Here is a 19,015-nt window from a genome sequence, read left to right as displayed (position 1 = left end):
GAAACATTACAACCTCTCCCGACACACTTTAGGCCGATCCTCAAAGGTGGTACTATTTCACAAAGCATATTTAAGCTCTAGATGCCACTAGGGAAAGATGAGAGAGTCGGCAAATGTTCACGCGTTCCATTCCTATATACGCGCCGTTCATTAGTTGGCCTACTTTAGTTCCTCATACGCATAGAATAAAGCACAAACATCTATGTAACTTAAAGACTGCGATATTGTAAACAAAAAGTATGGTGCACATAACAACAGCCGACTTATGAGCAATAATCTGGACTGCATGCATCTCAAGTACAATGTTTCACCACCACTTCGCGCTACATACTCTGTTTCGTGACTGTCTGGGTCAGTTCAAAATAACAATTCCGAATTCAATCGCGAGACAAATGCTCGATCCTATGCCTGTAAATCATGGACTTTTCATTTCAAGTAACATCTCATGACATGTTCTAGGTATTTGTCGGCCGCTTTAAATTACCGTCCCATTCCCCCTGACGTCATGAATTTCTGCAAGCTATGCTTCGCACCCTTTTCTCGTTTATCAATAAATATTAAGCAAATAGCGTTCGAAAGTGTGAAATGACTCAACGACAACTTCCGCTGTAGATAATGGCAGGCGTGACACAAACACAAGGAGAACGAGGACAACTACACGCCCCCCCCCCCTTTCCGAGTTGCACTTCCCGTTCTTACAAGGCCTGTCTGAAAAATGTGATCTTAGTAATTTCAGGGAAAACTACAGGGCCGATGTTGCAGCACTGTGTGCTCTGGAAGGAGGGCCTGTCTAGTCTTGAGCATTCAGGTGGCATGATCTTGACCTTCGTCTACTGTTGTGCAGTACCTGTCGCATTGGGTATACTGTCTTCCGATGTCGGCGCGATTCTACCGTGGGAAAAAATTACAGAGCAAATTTAACAACCATAATAAACGAAGTTCTGTGCTAAGCGCAGTGATTGTCAGGCATAATCAATTCGGCAGATCCGAAGAACCCTTGTAGATGACGCCATGGGTATGAAGTAGATATGAATGTGGTGCAACCGATTGAAGAAAGGCTAAACATTTGGAGAGAGTGAGCCACGCTTTAGGGGGTACTCACAAAGCTATCGCGATATGATTTATGCTTACTAAGCACGAACATTGGTAATCATAGATTGTCGGTTAATTGTCAGATAAATTGCTCAGTTATAGGGTATTGGAACAAATATGCTTTGAATGCCATTTTAAAGACAATTTGGGTACGCAGCGAATGTCTTCAATGCCTGCGCCCAAAATATAAGACCTGGCAGCGGCACCAAGATAACCACCTTTGTTCATGCAACTTCAGCTCGTGTAATTCGATATTTATAAACCATTACAGTATTTTGGTGATTTGTAAGCCCCTTACTCTCTGCCCCGTGCGGCTATCAGTTCTTTTTCCCAAAAAATTAAGGAACCTTGAAGAATACGCTTTCACATCCGAGAGGGCATCAGAAACGCGACCGCATCCAAACAATGCTTCCCGAAGAGGGGTTCCGAGACTGTTTCGAGAGGTTATGTAAGAGTAACTGGAATCGGGTGTGTCAAGCAGGTGGGAACTGCTTCAAGGTGATTAGACCAGGCGACGCTCATTTTTTTTCAAGGAACATGGTCTGATGCTTTTCGGATAGGCCTTGCATAGCCATGTTTTGCGCGCCTGCCTTTCCGCACCATGAAAAGCTCCCAACTTGTTCAGCTTCGTGTCGCTTCCATGTTGCAACTTTATGTAACTTTCAATCCGCAAAAGCAGCTTAAGAGGTGAAAATAAATTAAATGTGGCAGACGGACAGAACAATCTCATAGCTAATTATTAACTTCTCAGCATGGTTTTCAAATCCGAACGTCGTCAATTCAAATTGACACCGCATTTGATGCGGTCAGGCCTTTTGTTGTTGATAGTCAGCTTTGTGTGGGCATAATAGCGTAATGCCACGACGACCCTTAGGTTTATCGTTCCGGGCTGCCTAGGACTACCCAGTGGCGCTGATTTCCACAAGTAATATCCCACAAGTAACGCCGGAAGAAGTGAAGAAAGCCTTGGGAGCTATGCAAAGTCGGAAGGCACCTGGAGAGGATCAGGTAACAGCAGATTTGTTGAAGGATGGTGGGCAGATTGTTCTAGAAAAACTGGCCACCTTGTATACGCAATGCCTCATGACCTCGAGCGTACCGGAATCTTGGAGAAACGCTAACATAATCCTAATCCATAAAAAAGGGGACACCAAAGACTTGAAAAATTATAGACTGATCAGCTTACTGTCCGTTGCCTACAAAGTATTTACTAAGGTAATCGCAAATAGAATCAGGAACACCTTAGACTTCCGTCAACCAAAGGACCAGGCAGGATTCCGTAAAGGCTACTCAACAATAGACCATATTCACACTATCAATCAGGTGATAGAGAAATGTGCGGAATATAATCAAACCTTATATATAGCTTTCATTGATTACGAGAAAGCGTTTGATTCAGTAGAAACCTCAGCAGTCATGGAGGCATTACGGAATCAGGGTGTAGACGAGTCGTATGTAAAAATATTGAAAGATATCTATAGCGGCTCCACAGCCACCTCAGTCCTCCATAAAGAAAGCAACAAAATCCCAATAAAGAAAGGCGTCAAGCAGGGAGATACGATCTCTCCAATGCTATTCACAGCGTGTTCACAGGAGATATTCAGAGACCTGGATTAGGAAGAATTGGGGATAATAGTTAATGGTGAATATCGGTCATTGCATCATTGCAGCTTCGTAATCTGACTCTCGCCTCTGGTTATCGCGTGCTACCTGGGCTCGAGCCAGATGGCTTGCATGGCATCTTGGCAGCCGAACACCGGTTTGTGGCTGCATCCGGTCAAACAGCGATTGGAAAGTTTGGAAAGTAAGTTTCCCACCAGCGCTGATTTCCGAACACCGGACAGCATCGCACTGCCTCCTCGTTCCACCCGATACGCAAACGGGACTTTCACGGCCCCTTTTTCATCTTGCCAGGCTGCTTATTCAAACATCGAGAACTGCTCTTTCCTGGCGCTCATAGTGTCTGAGTGTGACAACGCTGCACTGAATTTCACTATGGCAGCATCGTCCCGGCTCGGCCAAGGCGAGCAGTGCATGCACCCCGCCACTCTTTCGAATGGCTATAAAAGGGCACGGGCTTCAGGTAGTGCTACAGCTTCACCGTCAAGTCACTTGTTTTTGTCCTCCTATAGTGTTACCACGTGCTGCATTCCACGGTCATTTACTTTCTGCGTTTCTTAGCTATCTCACATTTCCGTGCCGTTAGTACACATGCAGATCATGCAATCGTCGTTACCGTCGTCGTTGTCTTGCGGCTGCCGTCACACACCCACTCTCGCCTTAATTCTTGTTCACTGTATTCGCGTCACACACAAAAATACTGGGTTTATGCGAAAATGTTTGGTCAAGCTGTTAACGCTTCGAGCAGCCCAAAGCAATGCTGTATAGCCAGCTGCCTGCGAAATTATTCGCATAACGTCGATTCCGACAGTGCGTGGGATCTACGCAATTTTGCTGGAAGTGGTAAACTTGCTAATTTACAAGACCACGAGAAGGACGAGGTTTATGCAGATTCATGTGCTTCACATTATTACCAAATTAGGCTGAACCGCAAACAATTTTATGTGCTGTAGGCACTAGCATCAGAGTTCCTCCAAGTAACTTTTGTGGGAAACTATGATATGTAGCCAGTGTTGGCTTGGCCACACCAGTAATAAAGTTATCCCCATTTGTAGAGAAGAGCTACTTTACTCTTATTACAAATGGGGATTGGTGCCGAGCTACATGAAGTAGCTTAGAAGCCGTCAGAGAAAAACTGGCGCTTGCTGTGCGTATCAAGGCCGCGCGTCAACGCCGTTCAACGCCTTTGGCTGGTTCTTTCCCGCCGTCCCGCGAGCGACCGCCAACCAACCTTCAAACCAAACCCGTGGCCTCCGAGACTACAAGGGCGCAAGGGCAACCGGTGCGATCTCGGACGCCACGCGAAGCCTCCGCTTCTAGCCACCCTTGACTGCAGATAATAATAATAATAATAATAATAATAATAATAATAATAATAATAATAATAATAATAATAATAATAATAATGCCTTTATTTTCCATCCCAAGGATGAGGGAGGGGGAGAGAAAAAGCTAGATATCCAGCTTGACGGGCTCTCGCCTCCCCGATACAATACATGATGTTTAGAAAAAAAAGGCAAACAGTACAAGCATGTGAGTACAGACAAAATATCACAATATCACAATATCACAAATGACAATTTTTATAAAAATGTACAATTCCAAAAAAAACAAAGCGATGTGCATAATATCATATCGTATATTTCAAACAGAAAGTGCTGCCCTTCCACTTATAAGTGAAACAAGATAGCAATGGCTGCCTGCTCGTTGACTCGCCAACACGGCGAGACGAGGCACGAAAGACAGGCTTGATTCGGACAACGACGCTGCGTATTCGAAAAACCACTTTCTTACGGCGGCTACACAAGCGTCGGCTTCGGGCCACAGATGCCACTGACCTGCGGCGGCGGCGCCATCACGTAGGCGGTGGCCGGGGACGCTCGCTGCGGTCGAGCGCCGGTCCACGATGCTGGCCGTGGTGGCGGCAGCCGACGCGACCAGCAGTACGGACAGCAGGGCGGCGCCCGCAATGAGGAGCCTCTCGCCGCCCATCCAGTTACGCCAGCGGCTGTCGTACTCGGAGGGCGGCGCGTCCGTCGCCGTGGCCACGTCGCGACGCGTGCACTCGGCAGGGACTCCGGTGGACTTCGGAGCCACGGCGCCCTGGCTACTTTCGCGCCCCGCACGTGCGGGCCTGTTACCCGCGAGCAGCCCGCGTACGGATACGATGTATACATTGATCTAGCACTACGACTCGTAAAACATTAAAAAGAAGACTTCCCACTTACGGCTAGCTCCGCCGTTCTAGCTAAAATTTTGCAGCGAGATTGCATTTCTCGGTCCACATCTTTTAATAAAACCGCCAATAAGGTATGCGACCGGGCTAGTTGCTGTTGATCTGAAAGAGGCGAAACACGAAGACAAGCGCCGAGTTCCGACTTCGCCGTCCTTTCTCTACGTTCGCGGTGTCACACATCACGGTTTAATAAAACACTTAGCATCATCGTTTGTCTTCGTTTGTTAGCACTTTCAGTTGCTATATTAAATGGCGGAACCGTTACCCCCCTGTGCGGCAGCTCAGTTTGACGGCTATGTGCGCATAAGGCAGTGGCTCCTATTTTTTTTTTTTTTCGTTACGAACCAGGTTACAGAGATTCCAATTCTCTAGTTGAACGATTCAGACGACAAATGAAGGAGAAGGAGAGGGGAAAGAAAGCGTTCTTTTGGCAAAGTTTGATAGAAAATAAAAAGAAACAAGCAAAAAATTTTATTAATGTAAATGTGCAGGTCGCTGTATAGTCATTTCAATAGCAAACAATCATTTGCGCCAGAATAAACAAATCCCGTGCTGACAACGTACATTGTGTAAGTTCATTTTCTTCGATTCTATTTTGTATCATATACATCGCAGCAAGCAGTCGATGCAGGCAATTTATCGAAGACCTGCCGCTTTACCAGCCAATGATGTAGTGCAAAAAGGGGGAAAGTGAAAAGAACCGTAACATAACATGTAGCCTTTGGCCTGCTTAGACAGTAGCTACATATAATAACAAACAAGTAAATAATTGCATAATTTATCATTTCACGCTTGGTGCACAATCTCTCGCTTCATCCATCCTTGAGTCTGCAGCGCGCAGCACGTGACGGCCCGCAAACTCATGCAGCAGAACATTTGCATTTGCTTTAATTTGTAAACAAAAAAAAGAAAAAGGGACTTACTCCTAAAGCTTGCTGCGACTTAGGTGGAACATTCGTTTGTTTGCACACTTCAGTGGCACTTCACCTTGAATATTTGCCTGTGAACTGGGATAATCAATCTTGCGAGTTACGTTCATCCGTTTGCTGGCAAAGACATCACTAGATATATTATAAAAGCGTAAAGTATTTATTTCTGCACGCTCGCATAATAGTTTTGAATGATTTCACTTGTAAGCTGATGCATGCGAATTCGCGCAACGCTGGTGCCTGTCAGTAAAGACGGTTCGAAATTTCAGAATCAAATGGTAAGGCGATCCCCATTAGAGTTGGCGACTTAGCGCAACGAAGCGTTACTGTGGCTATTGCGGCAAATGAATGAATAAATTAATAAATAATTAAGTAATAATGTATCCATTAATTTATTTATTAATTAAGTTGAAGACAAATAAGAGCCTCGTAGACCATCAGCCGTCATTTCCAATTCAGTAAGGTATCGTATGACCAGACAAGAGCATTTTTATTCGCCCTCCCCGTGCCGCAGCAACAGCACCGAGGCGCCCGAAAGCTTCATGAAAAAGCACTCGGTTGCGAGCGCCGAGGTGCGGAGGCGAAGCCGGCCATGCCCACATCTGAACTTATGCTCTTTGTGCGCATGGGACGGCCGGAACAAAACCTGCCAGCGCGCGCAGTCTCGGAGGCCATGTAAATTTGTTGGCACAACACAGACATAAACCTCCTGTGGTTCATGAGGCCCACGTGCTTTTGTGACGTCTGATGGTTCTTGCAAGAAATGTTTGCTGTTCTGATCACTTCGAAAATGGTTTTCAGGGGTGGCGCTCTTAAAGAAGCCTCGCATCACAACCTGGCGTTGGGCCAGCCGGATGTCCTAATTCATACTTTACCATGCTTCTTTTTTTCATTTATTTCGAATTCCGTTTTTAGCTACATGAAAAATATAGCGCATTTCAACCTCTTCAGTTGGATAAGCTGGAGAGCGAGACGTTACATATGCGGCAAATCGGAGTGTCCAGTGGTCAATCGAAAAGATTCCTTAATAATTGTTCACTTTAGGGTACATGTTCCAAACAGCGAAATTGAAGCCGACGAGTAGTGAAATTATGTGGGCTTAGCAGAAATCCTAAGGCTATCGCTACATTCAAGGTACTCGCCCGAAAACCTGCTAAAGAATGCACAGACATTACAGTTAGGATATTCTCAAAGTGCTGCACACACACTTTTGGCACAACTGTTAGCTATCTGGAACGCCAATGTATTATGTAGAACACTTTAGGGCCTGACATATAGAAAGTTGTGGTACTTTTACGTATTTAAGGAAACGATCACATTATTTCATTACTGCTCGGCAATAATTTCACAACTGCAACATGTGCGCTAAAGTAAATAGAAAGTTCATTAATGAACATTTTATTTGACCACTTAGCCATTAATCACTTGACCATGTCAATTTCTCAGGTAGGTCATTTCCGCCTCACCCATAAATTAACCTGGAAAGGTGTAACCACGTTATCTCACGCAGGTTACCTTTTCTTTTAATTTATTCGAACTAAAAAAATTTGTGGAGAAACCCTCGGCAATCGGTGTGAACGTGAGCGAATTGGCGAACGCTACTAGAAATACTCGCTTTATAATTGAAGGAGTGATGAACTTGAGTGCGTATATATGTGAATTGAGGTTATCTATAGGCAGCGTTTCTTGTTTCATTTCCAAGTTTCATAGAAAGCAGAGCCGTTAATCAGTACATGCACACCTGCAGCCATTTGGATTGCCAATACAGGCGTTTTCAAGAGATATTTGTTGGCATTCGGCGACGAATCTGCCGGCAAGTCGGTTGCGCAAGAGCGCGCACGTCCACGATCCCCGAGTCGGCGCCTTCGTATCGGCGGTTACAGTGCAACTGCCACCAAACACCGACCCCGAAAAACAGGTGCAAGAGCCAAAGAAAGCTATTCGCTTTGAAAAAGGAAGGGGGTGTACAAACGAGACGCAATAAGGTGCGACGTCGAGCCCGCACGCTTTCCTAGCGCCTGTTTCAGTAACCAAATGGAAACACGAGGCCTCCCCATACGTACAGAACGGGCGCGGTGTCGCTGCTGCTCGAACTACTGGTGGTCGTGCTACTACTGCTGGTGCTGCTCGTGGTGGCGGAGCTGCTCGAGTCGCTGTCTGCACTGTGCGGGCACCTCGAGTGTCGCCAGTGCCACGGGATCAGCGGAACAGAGCCCGCGGTGAAACCGGCCGACGACCCGGCAGTCCACTGCGTCGTCTCAGCGGGGTGCTGCGCCTGCCATAAAGTGACAAGTTTCCTCCCAATCTGAGGCTCTTCCGACGAGGCGGTTTCCCGGTGAATGGTTAGTTTGGCAAACGCCACCCAATTACGTGACGACCGAGTGCTAAACATGGAAGGGCAGGGAGCGTACTTCCCTACCACACCGATTGCGAGCAGTGACTAGTGCAAATCAGTGTAGCCCCTTTTATTTACACTGCGGAAGAAGTTTACTTGCGACACCATGAAACTTCAGATCGTGTGCCTACTTAACTGAAAAGTTCGCCCCTAAAGAAATGAAGTGTTTTGTCCTGCTGTCCACTACAAGTGCACCTTCATAATGGGTTCAATTGTAAGAAACACGCCTCCTGCATTCAGCTCATGCATACATTTTCTCGTGTATTTAAGGTTTATGCTGATTTATCCAACCACATTTGAGCTGTGTAGCAATGGAGGCAAATTGAGGAACTTATGTTGTGCTAGTACACTATACCTACATACCGTCGCAGCTCACTGAAGACAAGAGCGGCGCGATGTATTTAATGGAGATAATTAGAACAAGGGCTCAGTTCAACCTTCTTTAGCTCCTCGACCACACGCTCGAGGTTGTCGTCTCCGTCGCCAGCGTTGCAGAGCACACATAGGAACGCGGTATTCGCCCCCTTCCAGAGGGAGCATCGTCCCGATGCTCGGCAGTGAGCACCCGGTTTCCACCAAATCAGAAAGTAACCATATTCAGAAAAATATGGTTTCGTGCCTAGCACTTGCACACTCTCAGGCAGGTCCTGACGGCGCCTCGAGCAGGATGGGCTGTCAGGAATGACTTCATAGTCGACGTCGCTAAGGCGTCGCAGAACCTTGTACGGTCCGAAGTATCGGCGTAGAAGTTTCTCCGAGAGGCCTCGGTGGCGTACCGGAGTCCAAACCCACACTCTCTGACCGAGCTGACAGACGACGCATCGATGGTGTTGATTGTAACGTTTGGCATCATGATCTTGCTGGCTAGTCATTCGAACACGGCCCAGCTGTCTTACTTCTTCGGCGCGCTATTCAATCTCGGAATCGCCGAAACCATGAGGCAGCGCAGAATCCAGCATTGAAATCACTTCTCGACCGTGGAGGAGACTGAATGGCGTGAGATTGAATTGCGCATTATATGCAAATGCAATATTTTGTCCATTTTATTGTGCTCCACGTCGACATATGTGCACAGCCTGTCTGCGAGAGTTTTGTTGAGGCGTTCCGTAAGTCCACTGCTTTGTGGGCCGTAGACTGTCGTCCATCTGTGCGCCGTGCCATTGAACGTGAGTACACTTCATAAAACCTCAGCCGTGAAAGCAGTTCCCCTGTCGGTTACATTGACTGCTAGAGCGCCGTTCCCTCAGGAGGATGGTTTCGATGAAGGATCGGGAGGCCTCGGCTGCGGTGCTGCTCGGAACTGCCTCGGCTTCCGCACATCGCGTGAGGCAGTCTGTCGCAACTATGACCCACTTATTTCCTGTAGCAGATATTAGGAATGGGCCCAAAAGGTCCATCACAATCTGTGCAAGCGGCATTTCCGGCACCGGTACAGGATGTAGTAGTCCCGCAGGTTTCGCAGGTGGCAGTTCGGGTCGGTGGCGGTCAATGCACATTCGAACGGAGTACTTCACCTGTGCTGCGAGCCGTGGCCAGTAGTATTTCTCTCTGATACGCTCTGATACTCTCATGTAGCCCATAAGTGGCCTGAGGTGGCTTCATCGTGAACCGCTTGCAAGATTTCGTTGCGGAGAGCTTTAGAGACGACTAGTAGGTATCTCTTCCCTGTTGAAGTGAAGTTCTTCCTAAAAAGAACACGGTTGCATATCCAGGAGTATGACACTTTCCTGGAGAACACTCCAGCATGTTTGTGGCGCGGCTTTCCAGGAAATCAATTTGTAAAGCTAGCTCCTGGTCGTCTTGCTGTTTAGAGATGATGGTCGTGCCAACAACTCCTAAAAAACCTGCGGATTCGTGATCATCACTGCCCGGCGACTCGATCGGTGATCTGGAGAGGTAGTCAGCATCTAAGTGCTGCCTTCCCGATTGGTAGACCACTGTAATGTCATACTTTTGAAGCCTTAGGCTCCAACGTGCCAAACGTGCAGATGGGTCTTTCATGTAGGTCAACCAACAGAGAATGGTGGTCAATTATGTTTTGAAAAGGTCGGCCGTATATGTATTGGCGGAACTCTGTAACTGTCCATACTGCAGCCAAGCATTCCTTCTCCATGGTGGAGCAGTTCCGACTCTGCACGCGACAGTGTGCTATTCGGGTAAGCAATGTTTCTCTCAGCGCCGTCTTGCCGCTGAACTGCTCGGTTGGCATCGGTTTGGATCATTGTCGGCGCATCCACATCGAAGTGGCCAAGAACAGGCGATGTTTGTAGACGGTGCTGCAATTCGTTAAATACCGCTTCCTGCTCCTTTCCCCACAGGAATGTGACAGTATTTACGGACTATTGCAATAGACGACTTAAAGTATGTCAGCGTCACCTGTCGGCTCAGGGCATATGGGAAATTTGAGGGTCGGTTTCGGTTTTGGAGGCTACATGTCCTGTCAGCTAGATATATATATATATATAGCTGGCAGCGCATATGGCCGCGGTACACCGCGGCAGCCACGGGGTGCTGCGACGAGCCCGCTCGCCAAGCTCGCCATCGAGACGCTGAAAACTGCGTACTCTGATTTATCTCTACGGGTCAGCATGGCGACACGAGCCAGCCCGAGCTTGCGCTTCGACGCGCATGAAATGTCTCGGACTGTCTGCGCGCGCTGGCTTTATGCACGGAACTGAATCAGCAGCGGATGCTTTTTCGCGGGCCTTGCGGCTACACTTGCTGACCCAACCTCCTTTCTCTGAGAAATGTCTCAGAAGTTATCTGCCATGCGAAACGTGCGAAAGGCTTGTCAGCAATGTCGGATGGTCGCTGCAATCAATAGTGGTTGCGCGATGTCATTTTTTTTAACTGCTTTTGTGAAACATCCATTAACAATCAAAACACACTTGCCGAAACCTCATAACTGTTGCCATTATACACCAAGGCGTATTTTCTGCATATGAAGCATCAGCAGTAGGGAATGCTTAGCTGCAATCCGTCAGTGAATCCCAGCAATTTGTCAAAACGCGTTGGAAGACACATTCTCAGATATTCTTTCAAGATATCATTTTGGGTATTCAAACCGGTGTGATGGTTATTCTAGTGCATATCATACAGGGCGAAGAGCCCCACGAGAAACTGTTTACGCACCGCATTACCATGAGCGTGATTCCGGCCGGAATGTCTCTGCATATACAGACAGCTGAAACGCAACGAAGTTTTAGTGTACGCAAAACTTCATGTTCTAATGGCAGGCCACTGTCTTCTGAGCAGTGTCTCGTGGCTGCACGTTTAGCAAAAGTAGGTCACGTATACAAGTGAGCAAGTGATGCAAAGTATGCAAGTGATGAAGTGGCGTGCGCCACTTTCTAAAGTCGTCCATTCCCATGCTTGTAACTACCTGCTAAATTTAACGGACATTCCAGATATGTCTTTCGAAGTTGCCGCACTACACTAATTGATAACCAGTGCGGAAACTTCATGTCAGGGGGCAGTTTTCATATAGTGGGCACCGTATGCGGGTGCGACGTTGTGATTCTCAGGGCCGCAGTTACCGTTTACCGACTACATTTCATAGTCGGCCAGAGACGTAACGACGCCACACTGGCTCGATCACAGGCGACGATGCCAGGAAGCATGACAAATAAACACGACCGGGCCGACTGCAATAGAAGCAGAAGTGTAGCCAGAGAGAGGGCTGGGTGGGAGACAACCACCAACATGTGACCCTGGCCGCTCCCTCCCCCCCAGAAAAAAAGAATATTGTTTACAGAGGATACCTTGCCTAAAACGACGGACGACATCATTCCCCTGCGCCATACCCCTGCCCCGGTCGGTCAAGTGCGAGCCTTTTCCTTCCCAGCCCATTCGGTAAAAAAAATTCCTGGCTGCGCAATTGATTAGTAGTAGTTCGAAGTAGCAGTACTGGTAGTACACTACCAGTACTGCTACTACGAACTACTACTAGCAGTAGCACCAGCAGCATGTAGTAAGTGTATAGTATAAAGGCAAATAAATATCCGCTTACACCCTGTCCTCCGTGCCCCTGGTGCAAGACACCACGCGCTTGCTGCGATGTCGTTCCCAGTTGGTGGCCTTCCGGGACAGGAGGCAGCGGCGGTGTCGCGTTGACAGGCTGCCGCGGAGGCGGCGGGAGCAGTATCGGCTGCAGCTGCCCCTCTGACTGGCAGCCTCGGTGCCTCACGGCGCGCAGCCGCTGGTGCCTTTCGCACGGCGGCGCCTTGCACAGTGCGGAGTACGGCAGGCTGGAGTTGATGCTGTACGTGAGCTGTCCGAGAGACACATCTTGAGCGGGGGCGGTGGGCGCCTCAGCTCGAGCGAAGCTGGCGCTTGTCATGTCGTCTGCCGTGTACGTGGCGCCGGTCGCGGTGCTGCGGGAGTCTTTGTCATTGTGCGTTGCGGTGGTCGTGGTGTCCTCGGAAACCCAGCGTCTCATCGTCGTGCGCTCCGTGATCCTTCTACGTGGTCGCCTTGTGCGCGTGGCAAGCGAGAGAGCGTGCCGCGCGGCGCGTGTGTTTCTTCGATTGCTTCCTCTTCCAGCTGGTTGGTTGCACGTACCCACAACGGTACATTGCCCGCGAAGAGGAAAGGGCAGTATAACGAGAAAAAGAAAAGTCGTAGTATTAGTACTAGCAGGAACCGTACGATTTTGAAGATAAAACGTAAACAACCTTCAAATGAATATTTACTTACCAATAGAGGAAGAACAAGCGTCGTTGAGCAGTCCGTCCACTGTAAGAAAAAGCGAAATTCAAAACGGAAAACTGAAGACATAGGAGAAAGCTTGTTGGTTGATGAAAAACTTTATTTATCCGTCTTTAAAGGGAAAGGGGCAATGGAATAGAGGGTGGGAGGAGGAACTACTTGAAGTAGGCCTCCTTTATCCTCGCAGCCCACTCCAGGATGGCCTCCTGAAGATCGGGCCTGGAGCTGCGCAAGGCAGCCTCCCACTGCTCCTCACTAGATATTAATTTCTTGAGTAAAGGGGGAAGGGGGTGCTTAGGGCACCCCCACATGATGTGGTTTAAGTCTGCTCTGGGAGAGATACAGAATTTACAAGAGGGAGAAAGGTAAATGGCGGGATGAATGCGGTGGAGGAGGTAAGGGGACGGAAAGGTGCGAGTCTGCAGCTGTCGCCACAGAACTTCACACCTACGCGGGGATTTGCCCATGAGTGGCGGAAAGGTTAAGCGGTCTAATCGGTAGTGTGTGCAGATGTCGTGGTAAGTAATAAGTCGATCCCGCGCTGTAAACAGCACCTCCTCCGTGGCGAGGTCCGACACGTCCGATGCCTGAGCCCGGACTGTAAATCCTCGGGCACTGGCATGAGCCGCCTCGTTGCCGGCAAGGCCCGCATGCGCGGGAGTCCAGATTAATGCCACAGTTTGATGGAAAGGATGGGCCAAGAGGAGAGAAAGGGCTAGCTTAGAGACCCTACCCGCTCCGAAGTTATGTATGGCTGCTTTGGAGTCGCTAACGATAAGTGATGAATTTGGAATTGTGAGGGCCAGGGCTATGGCCGCTTCCTCCGCCTCCTCCGAGGAAGAGCCAGGAATGGAGGCGGCCGCAGCGACCTGGCCGTGGGAGTTAATGACTGATATTGCGTAATGATTTCTGTTCCCATATTCGGCGGCATCAACATAGAGCACGTCTTTAGAGGTGGATAATCGTTTTTGGAGAGCCTTTGCTCCCTGCCTCCTGCGCTGCTTATGATGCACAGGGAGCATGTTTTTAGGAAGTGGGGGGATGCAGAGGTTCTCGTGTATGTGATGTGGAATGATGTATTTAGTCTTGATGATGGGTGCCGGAGTGATAGAAAGAGTTTGTAGAATGTGTCGACCTGTTGCAGTGTTAGAAAGTCTGCTATATTGGGATGTGAGGTGGTCTTCTGTGAGTTCAGTAAGTGTGTTGAAAGTTCCAGTAAGCATTAGCCTTTCAGTGGAGGTACGTATGGGGACCCCCAGAGCGAATTTATATATTTTGCGTAAAAGAGTGTCGATCTTATCTGATTCTGATTTGAGGAAATGTAGATAGGGTGTTGCGAATGTAATCTTACTGATAACGAAGGCCTGAATCAAGCGGAGAAGTTCGGCCTCCTTTAGTCCGCCATGTTTATTGGAGACTCGCCCTAGAAGACGCAGGGTGTGATCGACTGTGTTGTGGAGTGTATGTAGGGTATATGTGTTGAGCCGGTTGCTTTGAATGTGTAAACCGAGCACCCGGAGCCTGTCCACTCTAGTAACGGGGATGTGGTTTAGGATTACCTCTATACTAGACATGTGTTTTCCGGCCCCCCGGTGGGATGGCAGAAGAAGTAGCTCGGATTTTTGAGGGGAGCATGTGAGATTCATAGCCCCGGCATGAGCCACGATGGCGTCTGCTGCGGCCTGTAGAGTGTCTTGAATCTCTCCATCGGAGCCGCCAGTCGTCCAAAGAGTGATGTCATCGGCGTAGAGTGAAAACTTGAGATCGGGAATAGACCGCAATGCTTGCGCCATCGGCATCATAGAAAGATTAAAAAGAAAAGGGGACAGCACTGAGCCTTGGGGCGTGCCGTAGCTACCTAAAGCGTATGAAATAGTTTGCTGTGTGCCTATGTGTATCGTTGCGGTACGGTTGGATAAGAAGGTACATATGTAGTCATATGTCTTTCCGCCAACCCCAATGAGATTAAGCTCTCGGAGGATGGCGGAATGTGAAACGTTATTGAAGGCTCCGTGGAGGTCCAGGCTGAGAATTGCTTGCGTATCTAGACTGCTATTGGGTGTAATGATGTCATGCTTCATTCGAAGCATGATATCTTGGCATGAGAGAGATTTTTGAAAGCCTACCATTTCTGATGGATAAAGATTGTTGTCCTCCATGTATTTACTGAGTCGGTTGAGGATGACGTGTTCGAGTGTTTTACCTAGACAAGAGGTTAGTGATATAGGCCTGAGATTAGAAGTGTTGAGTGGTTTGTTTGGCTTTGGGATAAAAATTACCCTGGCATCTTTCCACGAACTAGGGAGGGTGCCAGTGTCAAAGCAGTGATTGAAGTACACCGTGATGGCTGTGACAGAGTTGTCGTCTAGATTGCGGAGTATTTTATTGTTAATAAGGTCGGGGCCTGGTGCTGACATTGTGCGCAGGGTGGCGAGGGCATGGCGAACCTCTGCTTCCGTGATAGCGGCGCTAAGTAGGTCGTTGGGTTCGCCAGTATATTTCGGCATGTCATACTTCTGAGCGGGAGGCAGATGTTTATGGCGGAGGTCGTCGAAGAATCCGTTGAGATTGTTTTTGTGTGCATGTAGCAGTTTGTTTATGCTATGGTTGTGGTGTGTGCGCGATGTGGTAGGGTCTAATAAGTGTCGCAAGAGCTGCCATGTGCGCTTGTTATCGAGGTTGTCATGCATGCTTTCACATACCTGGCCCCACTGCTGGCAGGCCAGTTGTGTGGCGTACTCCTGGATCTGGAGGTCTAATTTGGCAATTCTGAGTCTTAGTTTTCGGTTGAACCGTGGCCTCTTCCACCGTTTGAGAAGGGACTGTTTGGCTTCCCACATGTGTAGAAGCTTGGAATCAACCGTAGTGAGAGCGGTTTCGGGGGGCAGAGTGGTAGTGTGCGCCTGGGCGTCTGAGTGTAGTTGCTGAACCCATTCTGAAATGTCTTGAATGTTTGTGGGAGCTGATATCTGGCGGGCCTCTCGAAAATTGTCCCAATTGGTAAGGCTGAGGCGTTTGGGTGCAAAGGGTTTGTGTTTTTATTGTAGTGTGATGGTAATGATGTAATGGTCGCTGTCGAGGTTAACTTGTGAGTTGTGCCATGTGACGTGTTGGATTCTGTGTGTAAGCGTCAGATCAGGGGAGGTGTCCTTAGCTACGCTATTGCCTAGCCTGGTTGGTGCATCGATGTCGTTATGTAATGTGAGTCTGTGGTCTTGTATGTGGATCCATAGGGCTCTGCCCTTAGGAGTAGAAACGGAGTGACCCCACAAATGGTTGGGTGCGTTGAAATCTCCAAGGATTAGGAGGGGGTGGTTGGTGGCACCGGCAATAGCTTGAGCGAAAAGGGAGTCGAAGCGGTGATGTTTGTCTTGTGGACGACTATAGATATTGAGAATGTAAAGGCCAGGTGCATTATTTTTGCGAGGAATAATTTCTAGAAAATCGTGCTCTATATCGACGCTGTCGAATCGGGAATGATTGGCAGTGAGGTGCTTTTGCATAAGAATTGCCGTATCGGGCCGGGAGACCTTATTGTTCTGATAGACATCATAACCTGGGAAGCTGATTAGTCCGTGAGTTTCCTGAAGCGCAATGACAGCTGGGAGATTAGAAGAGGAGGCTAGAAACTGCTGGAGGTGTGCTTTCTTTTTTCGAAACCCCCTACAGTTCCACTGCCACACTTCAAACTCGGAGCGGGTCGGGTTATTGGCCATTGTTAAGCGGAGCTGGTGGGGAGGCGGTTCGAGCAGGTGCAACTATGTTAGGATGATTCGCGGTGACTCCAGCTATCCAACTTGTAGTTTGTTGGATGTGTGCTTGTACGAATTCAATAAATTTGTCGAGTTTTTCATTCCTGGCTGTGTAATCTGTATTGATTTTTTCAATTTCAGTGAGTATATTATGGAATTTAGTCTACAAAGCGGTTAGCCTGTCGTTATAATTTAAGATTGTCTCGTCCAGGGTGTCCTCTGATCGCGGAGTGCTCGGAGTTTTACGTTTGCTGGGGGGAGGGTGAAGCGGTTCCCGTTCAGTGGAGGGGCTAGTGTCCATGGGGCGGTGTAAAGAGGTTTCAGGTAGGGCTGATGGATGATGAGTTGAAAGGGTCGTGTTAGAGAGAGGGGCTTCAGGGGTTGAAGTAGAGGGGTGACGAGATTGGAGTTCTAATTTAAGTCTTTGAATTTCGGCTTTTAGAATTGTATTTTCTTCAAGGAGGGATTCATTATTAGCAGTCTGGTTTGAGGAGCAGCTGGAAGAGGCTACCTTAGCCCAGCTTACCTGGGGTGGGTTGCGCGAGGAGTTGACGAGAGTAGGGCTTGATGATAGAGCTGGCCAGGCGACGTCTTGGGTTGCATAGCCAGGCCGACGGTCCTTGCTTTTGCTGTGACTTCTTCGCCGGCTTGAGTCGCGAGTACGGTCGAGACTAAGAGTTCGGTTGGTGGGTGAAGTGTCTTGTTTATGCCTGGGGCGGGTAGGGCGCGGTCTGAACCTTTGTTTGCACAGTGAGGAGCCGGTTTGATGGTTTCCGTTGCAAACAACACATATCGGGTCACATTCGTGGTCCATGGGTGCGTCTTTCATTCCACACTTGGGGCAGAGTTTGTCGGTGGCATTTGTGCAGACGTCCTGGCGATGACCAGTCCCGCGGCATCGGGTGCAGGCTTCTACCTTCTGCCTGAAGGGGCGGCATCGAAGTGAACAGCTGTCGTAGTTAACGTAGAAAGGGATGATTTTGCCTTGGAATATGACCATGATGGTTTCAGTATTGCTCAGGCGTCGTGCACCCCCAATAATCAATGTTGGGTTGCATCTGCGGAGGGTTGAGGCGATGTCATCTTCTGAGTAACCTGGGGGCAAGTGAATACATCCTCTGCAGGTATCGATGGGATCGGCCACATGGGTGGCGACTTCGTAAGGGTTACCATTGAATTGCAGACTCTGGATGTTGTGGTAGAGATCTGCACGTCCCATGTCTGGTGTGCTCATTAGAACGGTATTGTTGATGGTGTTGACACGAATTTGGTCAGAACTGGTGCGGTCGGTGATGGGGAGCCCCGCAGCCTTGAGGATGACTTGTCTGAGGATGCATGCATGGATTCCAGCGCATTTGAGGCCCCCACGAACTCTTAGGATGATTTTATAATCGCTGCGCCGCAGCGGCGGGGGCTTCGGTTCAGCTCTTAATTGAGTCCTATGAGCCACTGTGGGGTATGCTGGTGGCGAAGGATGCTGACGCTGTTTCGAGAGGTTATTGTGGATCTCGCGCCAGGTGCGAGCGCCATCGCGCTCCGTTCCTGCGCCCATGCTAAGCGGAGCTAGGCCCAGCAGCGAGATGGTCAGCCGAGAGCCCTAAAAAGGGCTGCGGCTCGCGTAAGGGACGTCGGAGTTGCTAAAAGAGCTGTCAAGAAGTGCCGATAACACTCACATAGGTCCAGGCAGGAAATCAGGCTCTTGAAGCGATTGGGTAGGCATAAAAAGAAAAAAATGCAGGAGCCGAGGCAACATGCGACCGCTCGCACCCAGCTTGTTGGTTAGCTGTTCCCCAATGCAATGGCGTCACCCGCTCTTGCCTTTCGCCATAAGTGAATGTTGGGTTCCGATCCCAGTTGTTGATCTTGGTTTCTGCAATATTATTTCGAGGTTAGCGAAGAACTGGACTGTATAAGAAGGGTTAAATTTATGAAAATGATTCTTTGGCTGTAAAAAACAAAATTAGTAACTAAATTATGGAAATCAGGACTTAGCCAATACACACATGGAGAGAATACGGATAACTACAGTTATACGTATAAATACAGTTACTGTGGGAATTGATGTTATATGCAATGTGTTTTACAGATAACTGGTTATTTAGCACCGTATGGGGTATCGCAAAGTGTTACGAGATGGAAAATTGTACAGGCTAGGGCGCGACATATATTTGTATACATCACACGAGCGTTAGTGTGACGGCAGCAGCAGGGCGGCGACAACAATATTACCATGGCGATGGCGACGGCATGACTACATACGTTTTGTACACCGGTAAAGAAACGT

At 48.5% G+C, this 19,015-nt stretch overlaps 1 protein-coding gene across 1 annotated transcript in view; it reads right to left on the bottom strand.

The window, feature by feature from the left end:
- The window catches only part of LOC142584258 (uncharacterized), a 31,133-nt gene extending 18,089 nt beyond the window's left edge, over nucleotides 1-13,044 (bottom strand). The window contains exons 1-4 of the mRNA XM_075694404.1: nucleotides 12,968-13,044; nucleotides 12,282-12,814; nucleotides 7,941-8,152; nucleotides 4,551-4,846 (exon numbers count right to left, since the gene is read on the bottom strand). Coding sequence (XP_075550519.1) covers nucleotides 4,551-4,846; nucleotides 7,941-8,152; nucleotides 12,282-12,710 — 937 coding nt within the window. The 5' untranslated portion in view covers nucleotides 12,711-12,814; nucleotides 12,968-13,044. The remainder of the gene's footprint in view (nucleotides 1-4,550; nucleotides 4,847-7,940; nucleotides 8,153-12,281; nucleotides 12,815-12,967) is intronic.
- Between the last annotated feature and the right edge of the window lie 5,971 nt (nucleotides 13,045-19,015).

Source organism: Dermacentor variabilis, chromosome 6 (assembly GCF_050947875.1).
Source record: "Dermacentor variabilis isolate Ectoservices chromosome 6, ASM5094787v1, whole genome shotgun sequence".
NCBI classification, from domain to species: domain Eukaryota; kingdom Metazoa; phylum Arthropoda; class Arachnida; order Ixodida; family Ixodidae; genus Dermacentor; species Dermacentor variabilis.
This window is presented reverse-complemented; position numbering and strand designations above follow the sequence as displayed.